Raw genomic sequence first — 16,335 nt, 5'->3', positions numbered from 1 at the left:
AAATTCATCTCATACAAATACTAATATTTGCTCTTTAAAAGAATGCATATAAATCTATTTATAAATGCAAATGGTATATTTTTGAATGCAAACAATTTTATTACATATAGTAAATGCTTGAATTGAAATACAAAATTATAAATATTGCAACGGTTGATAAGTGTGCCGGTTTTTAGTGGCTTTTCCACAATTTCCTAAAATAGTATGCTAAATCGGAAAAACGGCTTCCGGTCCGTATACTGTGTCGATATAAATGCACACTTGCCAGGCCTTCAACACAAAGGGCGGCAATACGCAGATGGAGGTAAGTACATTTATATTGAACATATCATATTGACATTACATGAAGGAAATATCTAACAATTGATTATGAGACGTTGATTTTGACCTTAGATGTGATTGTTTGCATCCTTCATATGTTAAATCATACTTCATTATTAGTTTTTATAAATAATAAAATATAAACGTCGATATTCACAAAGCTGAATGAAATGTAAAAAACACCCTAACCTAATACGGATTTTACCGGTGAAGGGCGAATATTTGACCGAGCGAAACATTCCCGGTATACGGTTGTTTGTTCTCTGATATTTTTTCGACCCTAACCCAGGTCCTAGCTGTCCTCTTCCGTTGGCTTAAATATATTTATTTGACGTTGATATTACGCGTCTATTATTGTAGTTTCCAGTATCGCTGATGACGTTTTAATCAAAAACCAGATGTCGTCTGCACTGATACTTCTCGTGTTAAGCTACGGAGGGGATATAGGGTGCTGCCCATACATACGTCATCACTCTATTCGTTATAACTTCCGACCGATATCAACAAACAGTCATGTCAGAGTTCGATAGGAGCAACTCTAACCAGTTCTTTTATCAGGGTTTTGTATTCAAGGTAAAGGGGACTTCGCGTAATTTTAGAAAACCTTGTTCAGCACGGTAGTAAAATAAGTTTCACAATTATACGACAACGCCTTCAATATGTGTACGTATCCGTGCTTTGCTTAAGGTCAAAGATACTATTTTTATTTTAGAAAAATTAGAAAAGACAATTTAAAAAACAATCATCGGGGTAAAAAAAAAGTCTAATGTTGAAATAGACATTCATATTTATTTGACGGTCTGAGTATGTTTAAGGGGAAGTGTTGAATATTTTTCTCTGGTTTCGGCTAGGACTGTGTGGGCATTGGGGGGAAGTCCGTGAGGTAGGAAGTTGTTTGGTGACGAAACGTGGCGTTTGAATGGCGTATAAAATAGCATGCGCGAAGTTAAACAGTCGAGGCAGCAGTGTGGTTTTGAAGGTGACAGTTTAGTATAAAGGCGGTGCGGTTTGCGTGCATTTTGTAACTTGCACGACCTTTCGGAGTAATGCTTAATGCTGACCATAGGAAGAGAGAACTTCACCAAGCGTGTCTTTGTCTGGTTGCACACAACTGACCAAGTACAATGACATGACAGCACTCCTTCAACCACCTTTGAGTTTTAATTCCTTCATTGTTACATTTACCCGAAATGAGAGTCTGTTCCCACAAGTTTCCAAATTCGATCAATCTACGTTTACTTTGCCCTCTATAACGTGCTTGAACGGATGTTCATCAGTATTCAACCTTATTTTTCAAGTAACAAACGTTTACAATACACTAAGGCTTGTGAGATCTACAATTAGGTATTAGACACTTAGGCTTGTTTGAGTCTATTGGTATGCTTAATGGATATTTATTCCGTCCAAAAGCTTTTTGTCAAAGACCATGTTGCAAATCATTCTAGATGTAAATTGAGTATTACAAATTAAATAAAATGTACCTGGTACGCAAATTATTTTCCAATATTTGAATAAAAAAACGAACAACTTTATGTTGTTGAGACGGCGTTATTTTGGCTTACAGTGTAAAATTAAAAACATATTCATACGAACAATTTGGCAAATTGTTAAATATAAGCCCGATATGTGTGTTACGTTAATCTTAACGATATATTCTATCAATCACCTTGGTGAGATAACGTTCATCTTAACAATATATTATATCAAACACCTTTGTATGTGTTACGTTCATCTTAACAATATATTATAGCAAATACCTTTGTATGTGTTACGTTCATCTTAACAATATATTCTATCTATCACCTTTGTGTGTGTTACGTTCATCTTAACAATATATTCTATCAATCACCTTTGTGTGTGTAACGTTCAGCTTAACAACATATTCTATCAATCACCTATGTGTGTGCTACATTCATCTTAACAATATATTTTATCTATCGCCTTTGTATGTGTTACGTTCATCTTAACAATATATTCTATCTATCACCTTTGTGTGTGTTACGTTCATCTTAACATTATTCTATCTATAACATTTGTGTGTGTAACGTTCAGCTTAACAATATATTCTATCAATCACCTATGTGTGTGCTACATTCATCTTAACAATATATTCTATCTATCGCCTTTGTATGTGTTACGTTCATCTTAACAATATATTCTATCAATCAGATATGTGTGTATTACGTTCATCTTAACAATATATTATATCAATCATCTATGTGTGTATTACGTTCATCTTAACAATATATTCTATCAATCACCTATGTGTGTGTTACGTTCATCTTAACAATATATTATATCAATCATCTATGTTTGTGTCACGTTCATGTTAACAATATATTCTATCAATCAGATATGTGTGTGTTACGTTCATCTTAACAATATATTCTATCAATCAACTTTGTGTGTGTTACGTTCATCTTAACAATACATTCTATCAATCACCTGTGTGTGTTACGTTTATCTTAACAATATATTCTATCAATCATATATGTGTGTTACGTTCATCTTAACAATATATTCTATCATTTTTGTTAGGTTGAGACGTCGAACGGGAATAGGTTGATACAAATAAAGAGGCAGGTATGCAGGTTACTTCAGCGTTTCCAAAATACATACAAATAATTTTAACATTGTTAAAAATACTTCTGCAAACGTGCCTCTGTTTTCTCATGAGTAGTACAAAAGTAAGGATTCTGGCACAGTCCCCCGCCTATATAATCCTTACCACCACCCCGCACCCCCCTGCAGCACCACCCTAACCGGGTGGTACCGTTATGATTACGTCACGGGTGGGTTCTGGCACAGGGTCATTGAGTGCAGTCTCATATATGATCCTTACCACCACCCTGCAGCCCCACCCTAACCGGGTGGTTCCGTTATGATGACGTCACGGGTTTTCCCCGATTGCATCACGTTTAGAAATATCGAAACCGGTTTCAACCGGATCGGTGATGGTTTGGAACCTTCTAGCATATAATACAATAACAACACAAATATACGTGACATTTCTTCATCAACAATATGACACAATAAAGAAGAAATTAGAGAAATCTATGATCCAGGGAGGTGCCAAATGGTATTTATCTATTCAAGTACAATTCTCAAAACCGAAAGGGGACACAGTGGAACGGGTTTCGCCACATTTTCGCGGAAAATGTCAGATAACTCTAAAAATCATCCGACATCGACGAAAGTATGCGGGAATCCATCCGAAAAATTCAAAATTCGTTTACAGATTACCAACGACAGGGAAGTAACTGGACATTGGATAAGGTGATTCAAATCCAGATACACTTTGCAAAATATAAACCCCTGAAAGGATCCAGCTATATTCCCCTACCAATCAAACTGAGGAATAAGCATGGGATAGTCAATGTTCAAAACAAGGACAATCAGATAAGGAAATAAAGTGTATACCTAACAATATGGAGAAGTACATTTCTGTCTCCATAGGATGTATGGATTTCATCGACAGCTTTCAATTTATGGGAACATCACTTGAGAAATTAATCGGAAATTTATCCGAGGAAGGGAAGGACAAATTTGAACACATGACACAACATTTCGGTGAGGAGAAAATCGAGCTCATTTTAAAAAAACAGGTGTATCCCTACGACTACTTTGATGGTCCCCACAGATTTCATGAAACCGGATTACCACCACAGGAAGCGTTTCGTAGTAGTCTAACTGGAGAGGACGTATCAGATGAAAAATACGATCATGCTCTCAAAGTCTGGAAACAATTCGACATACAAAATCTCGGTGAATATTCCGACCTGTATGTCATGACAGATGTCCTGGGTCTTGCTGATGGGTTCGAGAACTTCCGAAATTTATGTCTGGAATCATATGGGCTTGATGCAGCTCATTTTTATACCGCCCCTGGACTGGCATGGCAAGCAGCGCTGAAGATGACTGATGTTAGACTCGAACTGCTTACCGACATCGATCAGCACTTAATTATCGAGAAAGGCTTGCGGGGAGGCATATCGATGATTAGTCATCGGTTTGCTGAAGCTAACAATCCATATGTCCCCGGACATGACAAAACAAAACCAACAGATTACATCACATACTTAGACGCCAATAACTTATATGGCTGGGCCATGTCGCAATTCCTTCCGACTCATGACTTCACCTGGCTTACCGATGCTGAAAAGGACATGCTTGATATCACGACAGTTCCCGATCATGCAACGGATGGATACATAATGGAAGTGGATTTAGAGTATCCTCCAGAACTCCACGACCTACACAACGAATATCCACTGGCCCCAGAACGAGTAGCCGTGGGGAATGAGGAACTGTCTGACTACAGCCAGACCTTATGGCGTAAGCTGGCAGACTGTGAAAAGCCACATGATGATGAAAAACCACATGACTGTTTGGATCATTACAATTCCGCTCAAAAACTCGTTCCTAATCTTAGAAACAAGGACAAATATGTCCTGCATTATAGGAACTTGAAACAATATCTTTCTTTTGGAATGAAGCTCACAAAAGTCCACAGAGTATTTACCTTCAAACAGTCTCCATGGTTGAAAACGTATATTGATTACAACACGGAGAAAAGGAAACAATCTAGAAACAATTTCGAGAAAGACTTCTACAAACTGATGAACAACAGCGTTTTCGGGAAGACTATGGAAAATTTAAGGAAGAGGATGGATGTCAAACTTGTCAACAGTGAGAAGAAGGCCATGAAATTAACATGTAAACCCACATTCCACGAATTCAGGATCTTCACGGAGGATTTGGTCGTCGTCCACATGCTTAAATCTAAATTATATCTGAACCGACCCATTTACGTCGGATTCTCCATCCTGGATATCTCCAAAACATTGATGTATGACTTCCATTACAACTACATCAAAACAAAATTTGGAGAGAGGGCAACCCTCCTTTTTACAGACACTGACTCTCTAGCCTACATCATCAGAACAGAGGACATCTACAAAGACATGCTAGAAGACCGACACTTATTTGACACATCGGAGTATAAGAAAGATCACCCCCTCTACAGTTTGAAAAACAAAAAAGAATTGGGGAAAATGAAGGACGAGACCCACGGAAACGCTATTCATGCCTTTGTGGGACTTAAGGCAAAAATGTGTGAGTACACATATGACGTCAAGGAAGAGAAAGATGGCAAAGAGGTGGAAACTTATGTAGAATCAAAGAAGGCAAAAGGCATTAAAAAATATGTCATCGAAAACCATACACGTTTCAAGCATTACAAGGACTGTCTTTTTCAAAAGAAAGTCGTTATGTCCCAAATGAATCAGATCAGAAGTTATAAGCATCAAATCTACAATATATCCATGACCAAAAGGGGTCTATCACCATTCGACGACAAGAGGTATCTCCTACAAAACGGAATATCGAGTTTGGCCTACGGACACTGGAGGATACCAGAATAGGAGTGTGAACTACCCAAGAAAGGTCCAATGTCAGGACCCCGTTTCATGGGAAAGGGTGTACACGAGATCGCCCGAGTACTACAAGTCGGGTTGTAGATGACACTGAGTAATATAAATGTGTATATTGTCCATTTTAGAGTAGGTTCTTTATTGTACATATGACGTATCTTTGATTTATGTAATAAAATGTTATAAACTAGCAATTGTTTTATTATTTAATTTTAACCACAATGCAATACTTGTGAGACTATAAATAGAGGATTCGTCTGATAACTTCTCATTTCATACCTGGACACCGAAGAGTACACATCGATATGAAGTACCAGTGTCATATTTGCTTGAGTGAATATATCTGGCCACATGATTTAAAACGTCACGTAAGACACAAACATCAGGACGGACAACCTTCATACCATGGAGATGGAGTGACGAAGCAGCAGCAGCAGCAGCAGCAACAACAACAACAACAACAACTACAGCAGCAACCATCATACATGGACATTATGAAGCAGCCGGTATATGCTGTATTTACCCAGCAGCAGCAGCAGCAGGATTTTGTTTTTAAACACCCCTTCACTGCAAATGTATCGGGACCCACGTCTTGTGGAAAGACTTACTTTGTCAAGTTACTGCTACAAAACTGCTTGACCAAAATATCACCTCCTCCGCAAAGGATTGTATGGCTCTACAAACGATGACAGCCCCTCTATGACGTTATCAAGTCAACCGTTATACCAGAGGTTGAATTTATTCAGGGGATACCGCTGGATTTAGACCAGGATTCCTTCCTGAATCCAGGAGTAAGAAACCTTGTCATCTTGGACGATCTGATGTCGACAGCAAGCAAAGACCCTCGCATTAACGAATTGTTTACGGAGGGAAGCCACCACAGAAACATGTCTGTCATTGCCCTCAATCAGAACCTGTACTACAATAAAGACCCCACACAGAGGAGAAATTGTCACTATTTAGTATTGTTCAATAATCCCATCGATAAACAGCAGATCATGACTTTAGCCAGACAGATGTACCCTGAAAACGTTCAACACCTGATAAGACATTTCAAGGAAGCCACCACCAAGCCGTATGGCTATCTTCTCGTCGATTTGAAACCATCAACACCCGAATCATTACGCATGCGCAGTGATGTTTTTTCTGGACAGCCTATAAAAGGGCAGAAAGACCAAACTAAGAATCATTTTGAGGCTGACACTCCAACCGAACGGACGTATTACCACCACCAGCAGCAGCAGCAGCAGTAGCAGCAGCAGCAACAACAACAACATCAAGAGCTGTCCTTAGAAACAGAAGAAATGCCTGCCTGTGACGATTGTGGTATTGTGTTCCAAGACATGCATGATTTACAGAGACACGTGAAAAAATGGTGTTCGGAAAACGACTCCCTTGAAAGAAAACGAGAATCTATAGACGAGGAAGATGAGCCTAAACCAAAAAGGTGGATCGCATATGAAGATATGGAGTCCGACGAGGAAAATAGAGATACTGAAGAACACGAAGCTTTCGATAGCATAATGAATGAAGTCAGGTCTGCAAACGAGGAGAAATGGAATCAAAAGTATGAGAAATACGTAAATGAACATATGTCTGAAGGCGAAGCCCAGGAGAAAGCAAACGAAAGGATGAAATCTAAAGACATGGATCTATTTAACGAAAAATACGGGGCAATTATCCGGTATATTCTTCAGTTACAAGACGGATTGGTTCACGAGAAAGTCATGGAAGATGTCGTAGAATTCGTTGACGATGGTTATGAGGATCGCAAAGCGATGAAGATGGCACTCAAAAAGAACCGTCATGTCTAAGAAGAGATGTGGGATGATGATGATGATGATGATGATGCTGATGATGATGATGAATCCGAAGATGAGGATAATGAAGAGGAAGAGTCTGAGAATTCTGAAGAAGAAAACTTATAAAAGAATCAATACATCAGAACGAACCTCATACAACGTCTAGAACTCGATGAAGAAGGATGTCTGCTTGGGAAGGTTATTTAAGAGAAATTTATTACGATCCTACCAATGCTGGGAGTTTCTCTGGGCCTGATAAATTGTATCGATAAGTGAGAAAAGCTGGAAAATACGTTATCAGTAAATATAAGATAAGAAATGGTTACAGCGACAAGAACCGTACAACCTTCAGCGATCCATCCGACGACCATTTAAACGAAACAGAATCTTGGTAACAGGAATCGATGACCAATGGTCTGCCGATCTCATGGATATGGTCAAGTTTCAGAAAGAAAACAACAGTTATTCCTACGTACTCGTGGTGATAGACGTGTTCTCAAAATTTCTATGGATGAAACCTCTAAAAGACAAAACAGGGGCATCTGTAACAAAGGCTCTTCGTGAGATTCTCAGCGAGGGGAGACAACCTAGCAGGATCCGCACCGATAAAGGCCAAGAGTTTAGATCCAAGGAAGTAAACTCTCTCCTAAATCAATACCACATTCAGCATCTTTATGCCCAAAATGTAAGCAAGGCTGCCGTGTCCGAGCGCGTTATCAAGACCATCAAGTCAAGAATGTATAGATATTTCACGCGCATAAGGAATTATGAATACGTGACAAAACTCCAGACGTTCGCCGACAGCTACAACAAGACGTATCACAGGACCATTGGGACAACTCCAACTTAGGTTAACAAAGATAACGAAACATCTGTCGGGTGGAGAATGTACTGGCCAAAGAAAGAGCCGATCTTACGAAAGACTAAAAAAGTTCGTAAACCGTTCAAGTTTAAAGTAGGGGATAAAGTGCGTTTGTCACATCTCAGGAATCCATTCACACGGGAATACGACGAAAAATGGACGGGGGAGATATTTACCATATCTGAAAAGATACTACGTGGAGGCTTGCCTGTGTACAGAGTCAAAGACTACGATGGCGATGAAATTAAAGGTACTTTCTATCAGTCCGAGATACAGAAAGTTGACGGAAGGGACGACGATATGTGGAAGGTTGAAACCATATTGAAAACTAGAGGAAAAGGCCGTAACAAACAACACTACGTGAAATGGCTAAATTGGCCTAAAAAAAATAATTCCTGGATACGCGCATCAGATTTAACCGATTTGTAGGAGAGTAAACTACCCTAGAAAATGTCAAGACCCCATGTTATTGGAAAGAGCGTACATATAAACATATCGCTTCAGTATCATAACATAGGTGGTAGATGACTTTCATGTAGATGTAAATATTGATATATTGTCCATGATAGAATAGGTAATATTTGTAAGGATGGATGTGGGATGGCTCTCCGACCCACGTTCACTCCATCGCGACGGGGAAAATAAAATGTTGTACGTATATTTGTGTTGTTATTGTATTATATGCTAGAAGGTTCCAAAACATCACCGATCCGGTTGAAACCGGTTTCGATATTTCTAAACGTGATGCAATCGGGGAAAACCCGTGACGTCATCATAACGCAACAACACGGTTAGGGTGGTGCTGCAGGGTGGTGGTAAGGATCATATAGGAGACTGCACTCAATGACCCTGTGCCAGAACCCACCCATGACGTCATCATAACGGTACCACCCGGTTAGGGTGGTGCTGCAGGGTGGTGCGGGGTTGTGGTAAGGATTATATAGGCGGGGGACTGTGCCAGAATCCTTACTTTTGTACTACTCTCATGTACACTCATGTCAGCACACTTACGCCAGTGCCGGGAAAACGTAATTCGCTAAAGCGCATCATATCCGTTGTTAATGGAAGTATGAGTAACGGGCGTAATATGCACTTAAACGTGATAAGCGTATCTTTATCGTTAACACGGCAATTTTGTTCATACTAGATTTCCTACCAAGATTGATTTATCATTCATGCAAATATCATAATGACTGATATTGCAAAGTTTATTTGCCGTATCTGGAAAATTTTAATTATGGTTTCGAAGTTCGAATGCAAAATATAAGGCACGTAAGTTGGAGAAAAAAGTAGGCAAGTCATCAAGAGCAGATTCTGGCAGCGTCAGACAACAAACATATTACAAACATTGTAAACGATGTGATTTCATTTCTTTTGTGCAAAATATTTATCTGAAATGGGCTATCAATACTAATCAAATGCCTTGATTGGAATATAATAGACTATCTCAATTCGTTCCAGGGCTCAGTAATGATGTAATTGAAATTCTGAGAATGGATGTTCTGAATTCATTTGAAAAGTTGTTATCGTTATGGTACATTTTCTCGATAACAAATTGCTTGTGAGAAGATGTTGTAGTTCTAGTTTGTATGTTTTCTTAACTTGCTCTTTGCCTTTTCATAACATTCATCAAAGGCAAGTAAGGATAAGGATGGTCGGGTGGTGCAGTGGATAGCGCACTTGCCTTTCACCAAGGCAGCCGTGGTTCAATTCCCCGATCAGACGTGAAAAGATATGAGGTCACCTGCCTGAGAACGTGGGTTTCCTCTTGGTACTCCGTTTTCCTCCCACATTTAGACCGTCCGCGCACTAACATCCGGGCTAACAAGAGTGATTATTATAAGTTAAATAACTTGTTTCATAATTGTTGCAAAACGAATAAAGTTTATATCTTTTATAGGGAAACAAATACGACCTTCAACTGACCTGATATCTGCCTCGTAGTCTGACCTGGTTTGCTGAATTGTTGTTTGGTTTTGCAACAACAAAAAAAGAATTATACGTTAATATGTATAGCTGTTAACGTCATTACTTCGGCGCACTCCAATATTAGCGTTTTGCCGATTTTAATCAGATTAGCGCATTGATGAATTGGCGCGTACAAAAAATAGGCAATAGATTATAAAATACAGGAACTCGATTGGCGCAGTCATAATTTAGCAAAACTAAACAAACAAAAAAAACGCTCAAATAAGACTATCGCAAAATTATGTACGTTTTCAGTAGTTAATCAATTATTATTACTTATTAATGATTCAAAGAAAATGGAAGACGACCTGAGGCAGACTTTAGTAAGAGGGCTGACATCAAGTCCCAAGTACATTCCTACCTGGTACAACTACGATGACGTCGGCTCGGAACTTCAGCAGCAATGTACCACAGACATTCCGGATTACTATTTATGCACGAGTGATAGATATCTATTACAACACAGAATACAGGTTGGTACTTTGATAGTGGGAACCACATATAACACTAACTGCTGGGACAGGGGCATACATAGAAAAAGATAACATGTTTATTAGAAAACATAATATAGAAACGTGAAACATAATTATATCGATATCGAGTTGGTAACGTTTTACTCAGGTTTATGCGAAACCTTAAATTGCGTATTTTTTTTGTCGTTGAAATCGACTATCGGGCTTTGTTTGCATGAAAACAGTTATTTGCATGCACTTGGTAATGTATTGTTTATTACCTTTTAAGGACATCGTCCCGCGGATGCCATACGACGTGGCTTTAGTTGATCTCGGAAGCGGAAATTGCTCCAAAACGAGGCTTGTTATAAATGAGTTACTGACAAGGCAGAACACACTTACATTTTATCCTCTTGATATTTCTGAAGGTATTTTAACAGGACAAATATATATTCTTGGATATCTGTGTTAAGCCGCTTTTTAATGGACGACATACAACTTTTGATTACGCTTACTATGGTGGTTCTCTGTTAGACATTTGACTTTGACCTACATGGAGGGTATAGCGATGATGACAAAGACGCCCACCCTTCCTGTTAATTTGGTATAATCATACTTTTACTTTATAATGATCTCCGTTTAAATATTTCCTTTGTTTCGAATTATTTTCTTTTTCTAAAATTCATCAATTTTGGATTCAAATTACGGTTTTGTTTCACTTCAGTCTTGTTATCTTTCATTTTATACCTTTAAATACTTTGCAGAGTTTCTGTTAAAGTCAGTAAAGGATTTATCTGAGGAATACGACGACTCACTTGTGATCACACCAATAGCTGCAGACTATGTACAAGGAATAGAGCAACTAAAGTAAGTCATGACAAAGACAGAAGGGACATTCTCAGAATGGCATATCAGAGAAAAGACATTATTAATAAAGCACACTTTTCTATACGGCCAAAACTATATTTCAATAAGACTAAATCATTGTTACTCAAGTCTCTGTCTTTTTTTCAATTAACTCATTCACCCCCGAACTCTCTTAATGACCTATTCCAACCTTTGAATTGGAAGGGTTCAAATGTGTCTTCAGGGGTGAATGAGTTAAATACATCTAATCTTGGTCAGTTGTAGGCAGTACCAATTTAGGTGCAAAACGTAACAAACTACTGTATACCAAGAAATTTACGCCCCCGCCCTCAGTCCCTCAGTCTTCCGCCCTCAGCCTTCCGCCCTCAACCTCTCAGCCTTCCGCCCTCAGCCTCTCAGCCTTCCGCCCTCAGCCCCTCAGCCTTCCGCCCCCAGCCCCTCAGCCTTCCGCCCCCAGCCCCCAGCATTCCGCCCCCAGCCCTCAGCCTTCCGCCCTCAGCAAAAAGGCGAATTTATCGCGACATGGCATATGCATACACACAGCATACCATATATAGTATGTACGGATGAAATTAACACTAGGTGGAAATGGATTTTACCGGTGAAGGTGAATGTTTGACCGGGTGAGGGGTTTCCTGCTGAGCTGTATCTCCTAAAGTTTTACAGAGCTATCGAATTAAATCTTATCTATCGGTTCTTTGTTTATTAACAATAACCAAGATATATAACTGGAGAAATTCAAAGGAAAACACTCAAAGTCAGTCGTTACGGAAAGATAACACAGAGAGAAGACAAAAAACACCAGAGTTAAACCTGCTTGTTCAAAAGGATATTTATTCAAGGAATTACAAGAGCTATATAAAATAGAACGAATTTGATTAAATAAAGATTATACTATAAAGCTGCCGTATATTTATGGCTCGTACTCAAACTATCAGTAGAAATTTTCTTTTTATATCTTATTTAATCATCATTCTTTAAAACTGGATTTTTTCTTCCTAGCGAAAAACTTAAACACACATTGTTAGCTCTCATCTGCATCTGAAGGAGAATTCAAACAGGCCTACTATCACAGTACACTAAGAGGATTTAATATAAGGTCCAAGCTTGTTTTCTGATCCCTGTGTAATTATATGTATGTTATTAACATGTTTGAATATTGAATAAATTCTGTTTATACTAACAGTGTTTCTATTTGCATCAAAACATACGTTGGGTGAATGGGTGAATTCAGCTGTTGTTATATCATCTGTTACAGACAGATAGAAGGGCCCAAGATGATCATGTGGTTTGACAGCATTATAAACCTATCGTATGAAGACCAGGTTAACACTCTCAATCTGATATCTACAATGATGACAGGTAAGTTATTATATTTTACCTGTGGTTCAATAGTAGTCTAATTAAAAAAAGTTCTTTGTTCCATTTCAGGCTAAAGTGTGTTTCGGTATCGATTTCATTCTATATTCTATCGAACAAATAACTTTTTGATGAAGTTTGGCAGTCTTGTTCCTATTCAAACACCTAATTAGATCTGTTGTTTACAAATACTGCTTCAATAAAATATAAAAAAAAATGAAAACATTTACTCATTTGAAATAAAAACCTGCAATTGTGCAAGTTATTCAATCGCAGTTTGATGTGTTGTTTTCCAGACAAATGTCGACTGGTGTTCAGTGCTGACGTCACACTAGACAAAGAGGCTGTCCTGAGTGCTTACGATGACGATGCAGGTATTTTGATGTGCAGATTTCTATGGTAGATGCAATTATCATAAAACAATAAGCAACGCGTTTTCGTCTTTAGTGTTCAAAGTAAGGACATGTCCTCACGCATTCATTTCTAACTATTGCACAGCTTTATATAACCAGTAAAATGGGTTTGTATGAAAAGAGTTGCTCCACGTGCAATGCAAGGAATATTGATGTTACGGGATACCAAAATTAGATCCGATTCAGGCTAATATGTATATAATATGTTCATGTTACTCTTATGGTTTATAAAGCTTGATAAAAGGCTAGTTTCATAATTGTGTGTTCTATACATTCTGTGTTAATTGGACAGGTATAATGCAGAGATTCATCAGCTATGCCATGACAAGATTGAACAAAGAGACAGGCAGTGAAGTCGACCTGGCCAAGTTCACGTACGAGGTAGATTTTATATCTAACAATGAGCCTCAGTCGATGAGCTACGTGAGGGCCTACATCCGGGCTAATGACGTCATCCGGTGCCCGATACGTAAGTACATGTGCACTTGCATATAGGTTGTATGTACTTACAGACAATAGGGCCAATACATGATTATAAGTATAGTGATGAGTATATATTCCCTATTGGGTTATCTCCGATGAACAGGGAAAAAAAGCTTTGCATAAACTGATTATAAATATAAACAGAATTCTCTATGTAAAGGAAAACACAATAATCTTAAATAAATACCTACAAGAGAGGTCATTGCAAATAACATGTAATTAATCATGTAAAACGTTTTATTTAACTATGAAAAAAATAATTTTGAATGTTAAATCATTTAATAAATCATTTAAAGCATTTGATGAAATCATGAATGAAATTATTACGAATATTTAATCATGAATGAAATTATTACGAATATTACATCATGAATGAAATTATTACGAATATTAAATCATGAATGATATTATTACGAATGTTAAATTATAAATGAAATTATCAAAAATATTAAATCATAATTGAAATTATTACGAATATTAAATTACGAATGAAATTATTACGAATATCACGGCTTTAACACGATAATTTTATTTTCCAGCTGGACTCGGCATAGATCTAACGATGGATAAAGGAGAATGTCTTTATTTTCACGAAGGCCCTGGGTTCAGCTGTAAATACTCACTGGAACAGCTATGTACCATTGTGGAGAAAGCTGGACTCTGCTTGGCCGAATCCGTGTCTGATGGACAGCGTCACGCAGCTTTCTGTGTCTGTACCACTGTATCAACAATTCCGCGTATATAGATATCTCTACATTGACTATCCAAGGGAATTAACTATATTCCGGATATTATATCCTTTTCCTTTTTGGTTTTAATAGTTGTTTTTTTTACCTTATTCCGGATAAGTTGTCCGGTACTATTATTATAATTGAGTTGACGGGAGAAAATAAAATGGACACACCACGTCCACGCTGTTGAGTTGGTTAGTTTATTCTGTACGACTATGTAACGAGTACCACGTTATTACAACGGATATCTGGACGGAAAACCAACATCACTTGGTGATTCAGATTTCCCTGACCGATAGAGGTTCATCTTCCAATAAATATGTCGTAAGGGCTACTTTGTATTTCATGAAATCAATACGTGCATTATATTGAAAAATATCAAAAAGGCATTCTAACTATAGTCATATTATATTTTAAAATAAAAGTAAAAAAGGTTGTTTAGTTCCGAGTCATTTTTTATTTTTCTAAAAAGAGACAAAAATATATAAGAATTATACGATTATAAAACAGTATATGCCCAAATAAGCAAGGCAAACTAATACGAGGCAACCCATAGGCCTAGTCCCCAACCGGTAATAATTTCTTTATTTACCAAGCTGTTGGCTATCTCGGGACCAAACTACTGTAGATCTTGATACAGAAAAGTGCAAATTTGTCCAATGATTGCCATTGATCAGACATCAAAAGAAAGATCACAGTTACGTAAATTCTGTCACCAAAGGTTTTACCTGCATACCTATTTGGATAATTCTGGAGAAATAGATTGTGGATAAGCCCGGGACAAACTTTTTTCAATTGTTGAAGCATTGGTCACAGCAACCTACTTCTCGTACTCTGTAATCTGTCATTCCTAGATGTACTTGCATACCTAATCTGGTCACTCCAGGTGAAATGGTGTAAAAGATATGCCCCGGGCAACATTTTCGAACATTGAGGTCAAAGTATAAGTCACCTCGACCTCCTTCTTGTACTTCGCAATATCCTTAGGCATAATTGTACTCCAAATCTGGTAACTTCAATGAACTAATATAGACAAGAGGCCCAAGAGGGCCTGTATCGCTCACCTGAATATTTAAGCAGTCATAGCAAAATATTCTCATTAAATATTATATTGAACTAAAAATATTTCCCTCACAAACTTTGTTGGCTCCATCTGTTGAAACTACCAGCAAAATATTATTATAAGATTCTATGCTTTTTGATTCTTCTTCAGAAGTTGCTGACATATTTTTCCCTGTGATCTTGTAAGTAGGTCAATGTCATTTTCCTTCTCAAATTGGTTAGCTCTATTCCAAAAAGCTACCAGCCAAATCTTATGAATCCATTCCTTTTAGTTCTCAAGAACAAATCCATTAAAATGTTGTTGACCTCTGTGACCTCTAAAGTAGGTTGAGGTCATTTTCATTTGCAAACTTTGGTGAGCTCTATCCCGGGAAGTCACCAGCCAAATATTATAATTTTATGCCTTTTAATTCTTCAGAAGAAGCTGTTTGAACTGTTTGACATATTTGAACGCTGTGACCTTGAAAGTAGGTCAAGGTCATTTTCATTCGCAAACTTTGTTTGGCTCTTTCCCAGGAAGCCACCTGCCAAATATTAAGATTTTATAACTACCAGTTCTTCAGAAGAAGTCGTTTAAAGTGTT

The 16,335-nt window shown here is 37.9% G+C and overlaps 1 protein-coding gene across 1 annotated transcript; it reads left to right on the top strand.

The window, feature by feature from the left end:
* The first annotated feature begins 253 nt into the window (after positions 1–253).
* LOC110447073 (histidine N-alpha-methyltransferase-like) lies at positions 254–15,119 on the top strand. Its single transcript, XM_021492501.1, has 9 exons — positions 254–304; positions 2,860–2,904; positions 10,679–10,858; positions 11,127–11,265; positions 11,602–11,704; positions 12,963–13,066; positions 13,360–13,437; positions 13,769–13,945; positions 14,499–15,119. The coding sequence occupies exons 1-9, from the start codon at positions 254–256 to the stop codon at positions 14,702–14,704; spliced, it is 1,083 nt and encodes a 360-aa protein (XP_021348176.1). The 3' UTR covers positions 14,705–15,119.
* Positions 15,120–16,335: the final 1,216 nt, after the last annotated feature.

This window comes from Mizuhopecten yessoensis, unplaced genomic scaffold (genome assembly GCF_002113885.1).
Source record: "Mizuhopecten yessoensis strain PY_sf001 unplaced genomic scaffold, ASM211388v2 scaffold371, whole genome shotgun sequence".
In the NCBI taxonomy this organism is placed as follows: Eukaryota; Metazoa; Mollusca; class Bivalvia; order Pectinida; family Pectinidae; genus Mizuhopecten; species Mizuhopecten yessoensis.
This window is presented reverse-complemented; position numbering and strand designations above follow the sequence as displayed.